This window comes from Lacerta agilis, chromosome 9 (assembly GCF_009819535.1).
Source record: "Lacerta agilis isolate rLacAgi1 chromosome 9, rLacAgi1.pri, whole genome shotgun sequence".
Classification (NCBI taxonomy): domain Eukaryota; kingdom Metazoa; phylum Chordata; class Lepidosauria; order Squamata; family Lacertidae; genus Lacerta; species Lacerta agilis.
This window is the reverse complement of record NC_046320.1, coordinates 50,732,089-50,742,504: the sequence shown is the minus strand read 5'-3', so window position 1 is coordinate 50,742,504 and position 10,416 is coordinate 50,732,089. Positions and strand designations below refer to the sequence as shown.

The window sequence follows — 10,416 nt, the reverse complement described above, 5'->3', positions numbered from 1 at the left end:
ATTAAAATACATATTTCTTTCACTTTAAAAACACAGTAGCTGATTTCTCAGTAATTCTTATCACTGACGATTAGGAAAGAAGGAAGTACTGTAAACAGAAAATTAGCCCTGCAGATATTTCCCGCACTGATTTAGTAATGCATGCGCCTTATAAAAACTTTTCTATTGTTTCCGTCCAACAGATTCCCAGAAATCAAATGCAGATTCAAGGAAGCTTCTTAATAACTAGCATTCAAAACGCTAGTTTGAAAAAAAAATTGCATGTAAAATTCAAAATAAAGTGAATAGGTATGTTTAGATATTTCCATAAGAATGCCCACAGCTACAATAGACATTCTTCTTACTGTTATAATAATTTGATTTATTTTATGATACATAAGGAAACACCAAAAGATTGAGAGAAATTTCAATCAAGCCCCCCCCCCCCCAACCTGATTCATCAGATGTTTTGGACTACGACTCCTATCAGCCCCTAACCGGCTCTGATCAAGGATACAGAAATACATTTTGTCCACAGCAGTTGACAAAAAACTTCATTTTGGAAGTTTCGCTTAAATTTTCGGGGGGGAGGGGGGTAACAAGTGTCCCCACCGTTGTAGCAGCACAAACTTATTGCGACACCAGCTTCCATCAGGTTCATGCAAACAACACAGTAATGTGGAAACAAGCGAATTACGAAAACAGACACGGTGTTCGTTTTTTGTAGCAATATGATTTATTACAAGGTGCGGCTTCTGCTGCCGCCAGTGACGTCCGAACTGTGCTAAATACTGCAATTTTCTCTCTGTGTGTGTGTTTCTGCTGGACATGAACACACACTCAGTGAGATAATTCGTAAAGTAATAATATTCCACGAGACAATTTGTACCCTGCGGAGCTTTGGGCGCCCGTCAATCCGCCTGCCTCGCTTCGCTGATTGGATCGCCGTTCCTCGTTTCCCAAGCGGTGGGGGAAACCACAAGCTGGAGAAACAAAACGTCTCTATGGTTGGCTACACGTCGTAAAACGGAAGCGCGTGATTTTACGGCGGGCCTGCGAATGGCTGGATCGCCGGCAAGCGTGAAAGGAGGAGGAGGGTCGCCGGAAGTGGCCTGCGCTCGTGAGTCCTTGGCGGAAGAGCGGTGCGGCCACGTGGGGAGGAAGAGCGGAGCGTGGTGCGCTTAGGTGGGAGATCCTGTTAAGAGTCGGAAGGGACCCTGAGGGTCATCTAGCCCGATCCCCTGCAAGCAGCATTGCAGGGGCTTGCCTCGCCTTGCAGGCACTTGGAGCCCGTGTGGGCTGGGAGGAGGGGCGGGGGTCGTGGTTGCTGCTGCAGCCTTGCTGTGCTTTGCAAAACCCCGGGTTGGGCGCGTGCTTGTGAGTCCCAGTTTCCTCCCTTGAGACTCCTGGCCGTTTATGAAGCGGGACTGTGTTGGGAAATAATATGTGACTCTTAGGTTGGGATGCATGCGGAACGCACTTACTTGCGAGTAAACCCCATTGAACTCTGTGAGGCTTACTCCTAAGCCGATGCTATTAAAATGACCCCCTTCCTCATATGCTGGGTTTTGCCATTGACTTCATAATTATGAAGTCGTAAAGGTAAATGACCCCTGACAGTTAAACCCATTCGCATACGACTCTGGGATTGCGGCGTTCATCTCGCTTTACTGGCCAAGGGAGCCGGTGTTTGTCCGCACAGTTTTTCTGGGTCATGTGGCCAGCATGACTAAGCTGCTTCTGGTGAAACCAGAGCAGCGCACGGAAACGCCGTTTACCTTCCCGCCGGAGCGGTGGCTATTTATCTACTTGCACTTTTTGGCGTGCTTTTGAACTGCTACGTTGGCAGGAGCTGGGGTCGGGGGGATTCGAACTGCCGACCTTCTGATTGGTAGTCTCAAGTTTTTTTTGACAGGGGCAGGTTTTTGTCCCTACACCCGAAGCACTGTGGTTTGTTGTTATTTTTAAAGAAACACCATGAATGTTGGAAGCACAAGATTTGGATCGCTTGTTGGGTTTTTTTAGGCTAGGCAGCATCACAGTGCACATTTTGGGAGAAGAAAGGGAGAAGATAAGCTTTTGAGGAAGGTAGCAGCAGCAAAAGTTTGGGGTTTAGGCATTTTGCAACACTGCCACTGCAGAGTGGTCATTTTCCCACCAGTAATTGTCAGGAGCCTCAAGTACCTGGTTGGGAAGGGGCCCTGGTCCCTAGGGACTGGGAAAAAAAATGGTGTTACATGGTGTTGGTTTCTTGGTTGCACAGTTGGGGCAGTTCTCTGCTCAACATGGAACGTTAAAACTACAGTTGTTGCAGCAGCAAAAGTCATATCTAAGGCTGTCTCCCTTAATGTAATGTCCTCCAGATGTTCTGGACTACAGCTTTATCACTTCTGATTGTTGTCCTTGCAGGCTTGGACTGATGGGAATCAATAGTTCAAAACTTCTGGAGGGCACCAGGTTGGGAAGGCTGGTTTAAGGGCTCAAGAGTAGCTCTTATATAATTGTTTAACAGTTTTCTTTACCTAAAAATGAATTTTTTACTATACTGAAGAGTAAAGAACACTTCAGTATAAGTTTAGTTAATACTTGAAGTTGAAAGTGGTGCAAGGAAGATAGTGGTGGGTGAAGAAATAGCTGTTCCCCTTCTCCTTTTTTAAAATAAAAAACAGTACTTGCTATACATCCTTTCACAACACTGATACACTGATACAATGCCTGTGATGATTTGAGTATTTAGGTAAGGTTTTGGTTCACTTTCATAGGCCAAATGATAAAGTTGTGCAATTTTTAAAAATTATGGTTCAAGCTAAAGGTTGCTTCACTCCTTGATTGATTTCTTAATTTCACCTTTTGTTGAAATAAAGTTGTGTTGTATAATGGAATTGAAAAGTAGGGAGTCTTATTCATTTACCAGGTGTCTTAGACTCATGGTGGCCCTTGGCGGACTAGTACCTTCCTACTCCCTCATTTAGCTCATGAATGTGGTAGACTTGCTTCTAAAACTACAAGTACAGTGGTACCTCGGAAGTAGAACAGAATCTGTTCTGGAAGTCTGTTCGAGTTCCAAAACATTTAGAAATGAAGGTACGGCTTCCAATTGGCTGCACGAAAGCTGCAGCCAGTCGGAGCCGCATTAGACATTCAGGTTCCAAAGAACGTTCACAAACCGAAACACTCAATTCCGGGTTTGCGGCATTCGGGAGCCAAAACGTTCGAGTCGCAAGGCGTTAATCAACCAAGGTATGACTGTATCTGTTTGATTCATATACAGTGGTACCTCAGTTTTCAAGCACCTCAGAAACCGAACATTTCGGATGCCAAAAACCTGGAAGTAAATGCTTTAGTTTTCGAACACGCCTTGGAAGTAAAATGGCTTCCACGGCGTGTTTTTCAGTTTTCTCCATTGAACTTGCAGCCAGCCCCTTTGCGCCTTGGTTTTTGAACATTTCGGAAGTCAAATGCTCTTCCGGAACGGATTACGTTCAAGTACCAAGGTTCCACTATATTACAACTGCTGTGTGGAAGCCACAGGAACAGCTAAGGAATCAAATATATCTGTGCAACTAGTTTTTGGGTGGTTGGTGCAACTGAAATGTGAAAAAGAATGTTTTTTATGGGAGAGAAAAAATCTCTTGTTACAGGAATTTTATGAGGATTAAGTGACTGTTTGATTTCAGTAACCTAAAAAACCCAAACTCAAAACCTAACGTCTTAATACCTTCAAGGTAACTGATCTTTTGAAAAGTATTTTGGATGATGTAGATTAATACATGATGACGCTAGTGAATGCATGCAGTGAAATGACTGGCACACGTCTAGAGTGATTCAAGCTCTACAGAGATATATCGGAGTGCTATTGATTTCCATGAATTCTTTATTGAGCAGAAGATAGTCATGTCGTATCGAGGAAGAGGCGGTGGTGGAAGCTTCAATCGTGGTGGTGGCAGCTTCAATCGTGGTGGTGGCAGTGGCGGCTTCAGTCGAGGTGGTGGTGGCTTCAATAGAGGTGGACGGGGTGGTGGAAGAGGCGGATTTGGCCGTGGAGGTGGCGGACGAGGAGGCTTCAACAGATCATATGACCAAGGACCTCCAGAAAGTGTAGTCAGTAAGTTACAGTCATTTCTTAATGTACATGAAATAAAACGTCTAGATCCTGACTTTGAATTCCTGATCTTAATATGTTTCCCTTTTTTCTTTACAGTCCTGGGAGAGTTTATGCACCCCTGTGAAGATGACATTGTTTGCAAATGTGTGACTCAGGAGAGCAAAGTACCTTATTTCAATGCACCCGTCTATTTAGAAAATAAGGAACAGATTGGGAAAGTGGATGAAATCTTTGGGCAGCTCAGAGACTTTGTATCCTTTTGTTGTGTACTTTTGAATGTTTGCAGATGATAAATTACTAGCATTTTCTCTCTCTTTAATTTTCTAGTGTTCCATAATCTAGATTCTAGAACCTAATTCCAGTATATCTTTTAAGATTAATCTCAGCCTTGTATTTTAACCATTTACCTGGTTTCTGTAGTTCATTCAAGCAAATGGGCTGTTGGAGAAGAGGTGAAATGCAACCCCACACATTACCTTTGCACGCAGAGTAGAAACTATTATTGTGGCTAGCCTGCGTTTTTACTCATGCAAGGGGCTTGTACAGAGATGGAATCATCTGTCTGCCATCCCTTCCTATGAGTATAAAGCAGACTAGTATAACAATTTTTTTTTTTTGCAGGCAGGCATAACTTTGTCAGCTGGTTTACAAAGTTAGTTTGTTGGGATCCCCATTTGGTTTCTCTGTTTGTGGGGGAAGACAAAGCTTAATGTCCACATAGGGATGTGTGTAAGAGCATCTCCATCCCCATCATTCAGTTTGGACACTGAGATCCAGCTCCAAGGGTCTTCTGGCAGATCCCTCACTGCAAAAAGTGAAGTTACAGGGAACCAGGCAGAGGGCCTTCTCAGCAGTGGTGCCCTTCCTGTGGAATGCTCTTCCATCAGACATCAAAGAGATAAAGAACTATAAAACTTTTAGAAGACACCTGAAGGCAGCCCTGTATCATGAAGTTTTTAAATGTTTGATGTTTTATTATGTTTTTATGTGTTTTGGAAGTTGCCCAGGGTGGCTGGGGCAATCCAGCTGCGTGAGCAGGGCATTAGTAGTAGTAGTAGTAGTAGTAGTAGTAGTAGTTGTTGTTGTTGTTGTATATTAGGACCTATTGCTTCTGCGTTTCATAATTACAAGGTGCTTTTTAACCCTTTTCACAGTTGTGCTGTGTTCATGCATAACACTAAGCCATGGTTTACATGAGCCAAGATTTATAAGCCAACATGGCACTGACTGCTTCTAAAACAAAAGTGTTCTGATGGCAACTGTTGCCTCTGTCACATTTTAAAGTTCAATAGCAGCATCTTTGTAGATTTTGAAGCCAATGTGCACCACTGTGTCAATCATGTCTGAATTCCAAAATGAAAAATTTCTCAATTTCTTTGGGAATTCTAGGTCTTTGTTTTCTAATATAAATGACAAAAAAGCTGTAATAAGGCTCAAGCATTGCTTGAGGCACTTTTCATCCATATGAAAAGAACTGGACATGCATTCAATGTAATCTTTCCTAAACAAGTCAAATAGTATTTTTCAGTCAAATTGTCAGAAAACATGAAAGCTGCTTCCTTCAAAAAGTTGCAAAAGGTAAGTACCTATTAACCAGTGTTTCAAAATTCTGAACTTGGATAAGGTGCATGAAAGCTCTCATACCATTGGGTGTTATTTAAGCTTACCTTCTAAATGCATGTGCAATAAGTATTAATGGTATGTAAGTAGTCATTGAGTGTGTGTGTGCATGTCTGCCAATTGCAAAATTATAGTGTACACCAGGGGTTGTCAGCCTGGTCCCTACCACCCACTAGTGGGCATTTTGGGATTCTAGGTGGGCGGTAGGGGTTTCTACGGCACAAGCTGAATCCTCCTTCCATCGAGCACTGGTGGGCGGTAAGGAAATTTTACCATCAAGAAAGATGCATTAGTGGGCGGTAGGTATAAAAAGGTTGACTACCCCTGGTGTAGATCTAGTGTTAGCCTTATTAATTTAAACAGGTTGGACCCAGAGTTTCCCTTCCAATAATGGAAAGGCTCCCTTTGCGAAAGGAACTGACAGAGATCTGGGAGAGGTTCCTGCTGGAGGAAGGGATGTTGATTTCTGTCCATCTTACCCACCCTTTGCACCAGCTCCCACCCTGTTTGATAGCTGTTGTCTCCCAACCCTCCAAAGCAGATTTTCAGGAGCCAGTGTGGTGTAGTGGTTAAGAGCGGTAGGCTTGTAATCTGGTGAAACGGGTTCGCGTCTCCGCTCCTCCACATGCAGCTGCTGAGTGACCTTGGGCTAGTCACACTTCTTTGAAGTCTCTCAGCCTCACTCACCTCACAGAGTGTTTGTTGTGGGGGAGGAAGGGAAAGGAGAATGTTAGGCACTTTGAGACTCCTTTGGGTCGTGATAAAGTGGGATATCGAATCCAAACTCCTCCTCCTCCTCCATGGCTGCTGCAAAGCAAAGAAGGGATTAGCAAAAATCCCATGAGTAGAGTTCACATTGTGACCCCTCTTCATCCAAGCCGTAGGCTATTCTTGCTGCTAAGAGACAGAGCACATTGAGATGATGTTCACCTTGTTTAGTTGCTTGGATTCAGCTATCACAGCAGTCGATCCCAACATTTTGAGACTGGACTGGGATCCAGCATTTTGGACCCTCTGCTGGCTGCTGCCAATGAGCATCCTGTCAGCAGCACTACCTGTTTGGTGAACAGAAGGGGGGGAGGGCTGCATTGACAAGCTTTATGAGGAACGGCTGAGGGAGTTGGGTATGCTTAGCCTGGAAGAGAGGAGACTGAGAGGAGATATGATAGCCATCTTCAAATAACTAAAGGACTGTCACATGGAAGATGAAGCAAGCTTGTTTTCTCCTGTTCCTGAGGCAGGATATTTATTTCTTTGGTTTTAAATAGAAGTAAAACTCTATACGTATGTGATATCAGTGTTCAATTGCTATTTAATTACTGTTTTTTCCCCTATGGTGTTATAGGTTCCTATTTTTATATGTAAGCTCCCTGTCAGAGAAAAAGGCAGGAAATAAATAAAATCATTATGATGCTGTGAAACTTGACATATCTAGCATTGGTTTCAGTGGGACTTGGTGATGACTTTACGTGGATCAAGAAAGCAATGAAACATAGGGTTACAGCAACACCTAGTTCTAATAATAGCTGTTAAATCTAAAGTAAACTTGTTTACTCTAACTTTTAAGTTATATACACATGTAAGAAAGGTTTTGGACAAAACCTAACCTCGGCCTTTCCCTCCCCCCACAGTTTTATATCGATCCAGCAAAATTGCTCCCTCTGCAGAGATTTTTGCCAAGGCCTCCAGGTGAAAAAGGACCTCCGAGAGGTGGAAGAGGAGGCCGTGGTGGAAGAGGAGGTGGCAGAGGGGGAGGTGGCAGAGGGGGAGGTAGGTATTGTTGTCTGGATGCATGCAGTAAAGTGGTAGAGATCCCCCCCCCATCCCGGGCAGAAAGTTTGAAAATCCAGGTCTGGAAGCGATATGTTCCTGACAACATTCGTGTATATTTTATGCGTGGTTTCGGAAATTGTGCTACCTAATTGCTGTCATCTTAATGGATCACTGCCTTGTCGTGGCGAAGGAGAAGGGGACGACAGAGGATGAGATGGTTGGACAGTGTTCTCGAAGCGACTAGCATGAGTTTGGCCAAACTGCGGGAGGCAGTGTAGGATAGGGGTGCCTGGCGTGCTCTGGTCCATGGGGTCACGAAGAGTCGGAAACGACTGAACAACAACAATTGCTGTCATAAAATATACCTATGTCTTATTGTGCTTTTAACGATGTTTTATTGTGCTTTTAATATTCTGTTGGGAGCCACCCAGAGTGGCTGGAGAAACCCAGCCAGATGGGCGGGGTATAAATATATTATTATTATTATTATTATTATTATTATTATTATTATTATTATTATTATTAATTACCTGTCTGTTCCCCCCCCCCAGGTGGTTTCAGGGGTGGCAGAGGTGGTGGAGGGTTCAGAGGAGGACGAGGTGGTGGAGGTGGCCGAGGTTTTAGAGGTAAGTATAATGGCAACATTACGGAATTAATTACCTATGGTACTGTTTCTGGTAATATATCTATGCAATATTCAGCTACTTACTGAGTAGCTCTTACTGTGACTTACCGGTAAGTAATTGTTTTAAACCTGTTTCAGAAAGCTTAGGGTTTCTTAGAAATTTATCAAGGGTTTCTGATCCTTACTGAATGATAGGTTTTCTTAATAGCTTGTTCACAAGTACCCATTTCCCCCCAGCAATATGCAACCACAGGAGAGTGTTGGATGTGTTCTGTGGTGCATGTTCAATTCATGCACAGGGCACTGGTGATGCTCCAAGGGTCTGGTAAGGGGTCCAGTGAAATTCTGTACAACATACAGCATAACCCTGTAGTGAATGAACAGAGGAGTCCTCTGCAGTGTGGGCAGTGTTTCTTGATGGTAAAAAGCTAAAAAGAAAAACTTAACAGGAGTAGAGACAAGGCCACTGGTATCATTCATTCATTATTATTATTATTAATTTATTGAATTGATACCCAGCTCTTTCTCTCCGAGGAGCTCAGGGTGGCAAGCAATTTCAAAACAGAAGCAAACAAAAATGTTTAAAACCGATTACAGCATTCCAAAAACAATTACAATGGTAAATGTCTGAAAGCAGTTACACCTAGAAACATGCTTGATCCAATGATCTTGAGGTTGGTAGCAACAGTATTCTTCAGCCACCAAATCCCCGGGTCAACATAAATGTTTTCACATTCGTCCTGGAAGTTAATATGATGGAGACAGGTGAGGTGCAGAGGTCCAGCTACTCCAGGAGGGCTTGCAGTTGTTTGGGTAGGCGCTCCAAGCTGAGCATATTCTCTTACCTGAATTTGTCAAGGCACTAACAGTTACCCGGTAAGTAATATTTAGGAAGATGCCCATTTTGATGTTCCCACACGTAGGATGCTGCTGTGTTGGGCCATTGTAACAGTGATATGAAAGGAGTCTCGCAAGTGTTTGCTGTGGATCACAGCAGTGTTGTTACCACTGTTGGTAGTAATCCTGCACAAAGGCATTTATGGTAGTGATGGGGGACACTTGGGAGCCCCATTTCATGGCACTTTTCTGGGAGATCCTCTCATGTGAAGCTGGCCTTGGATAGAATACCCAGCCAAACTGCTACCAGTATGTGGTAGAATGTTATCTATAGTGCTTCAGTGGATAGTTAAAACGACAAATGCAGATATCTGCAATATTGCAGGCACTGCAACAACAACCTACCCATTTGTTATAAAAACTTGTTGAATTTTTCCAGGCTAGATGGGAATGATGATCTGATTTGTGTTTTTTTTTTCTTCTTCTTTCAAATTAGGCAGAGGACGTTAAGTGAAGTTCTGGGAAATTCCAAGTCAATGGTTTCATCTTCAGGATATAATGAGAGATCTTTTTTATGAACTTGGAACGCCATAAAGTGGACTTTTAATACGTTATTGTCTAAAGGAGTGAAGTACTCTCACACGTGTTCCTGGATTTCTACTGAGATGAACCAATTTCTGATCTACAGATACTTCTCTTGAAATCTCCTTGGACCCCTTGTGCTCTTGACATTAAACAGAATGTTGTTTTTAAACACTTTTTATGAGCTATATTTTCTATTTTTTTTAGTCAAAAACTCAACTTGAAGTTGGGAAACCAGTGACTTCCTGAACAATAGAAGATGGTCAGCTCGATATATTTTTTATTTTTTATTATCCGTCTTTGTATTTTGGTTTTGTGTCAATCTTCAAATCGTGTTTCATGGATTCATACAAAATTGTATCAAAACAACTTGAATATGCTTTTGCAGTTATATTTAACTTGGCTGTCTAATGAATGATATGTCTAAATGACAAAAGTTTTTTGTTTTTTAAAAATAAAACTGGTAATAGCTTAGGTTTGACTTCAAAAGTATAATTGATGGGCATTTGTGCTAAATTCATTTTTCCATTCACACATCACAGTAAACCATAGTTAATGATTTATTGTGTACACATCTAAGAGCGCCTTTTAGTTATGATCTCTCGCTTGGTGTTATGTCCAAACCAGGCATCATGGTTTGTTTCACTCCCAGCAAACCATAATATGTAGCCGTGGTTTGTTCTTGACTTACTGATTATGATTTGTTGGGGAGTGAAACAAACCAAGCTATCTGGTTTGAATGTACCATAATAACTTGGAACCATCAGGGAGGAAAGAAACTGGCATTATTTCACTCATACACAGCTACCCAAAATATGTGGTTGGCCTCTTGGCTGCTTGTGCCATCAGGTCCCAGTCTGTGTGTCACACATCAAGTGCTCTCACCTGGATGTTT

General features: G+C 42.6%; 1 protein-coding gene and 1 long non-coding RNA gene across 2 annotated transcripts; both read left to right on the top strand.

The window, feature by feature from the left end:
• Positions 1-1,065: 1,065 nt before the first annotated feature.
• Positions 1,066-7,626, top strand: GAR1 (GAR1 ribonucleoprotein). Its single transcript, XM_033159566.1, has 5 exons — positions 1,066-1,164; positions 3,865-4,084; positions 4,181-4,335; positions 5,603-5,662; positions 7,336-7,626. Exons 2-5 carry the CDS (start codon positions 3,874-3,876, stop codon positions 7,624-7,626), a joined length of 717 nt encoding a protein of 238 aa, XP_033015457.1. The 5' UTR covers positions 1,066-1,164; positions 3,865-3,873.
• Positions 7,627-8,032: 406 nt separating this feature from the next.
• LOC117053188 lies at positions 8,033-9,996 on the top strand. Its single transcript, XR_004427364.1, has 2 exons — positions 8,033-8,103; positions 9,436-9,996. It is a non-coding gene; the product is annotated as an uncharacterized LOC117053188 (long non-coding RNA).
• Positions 9,997-10,416: the final 420 nt, after the last annotated feature.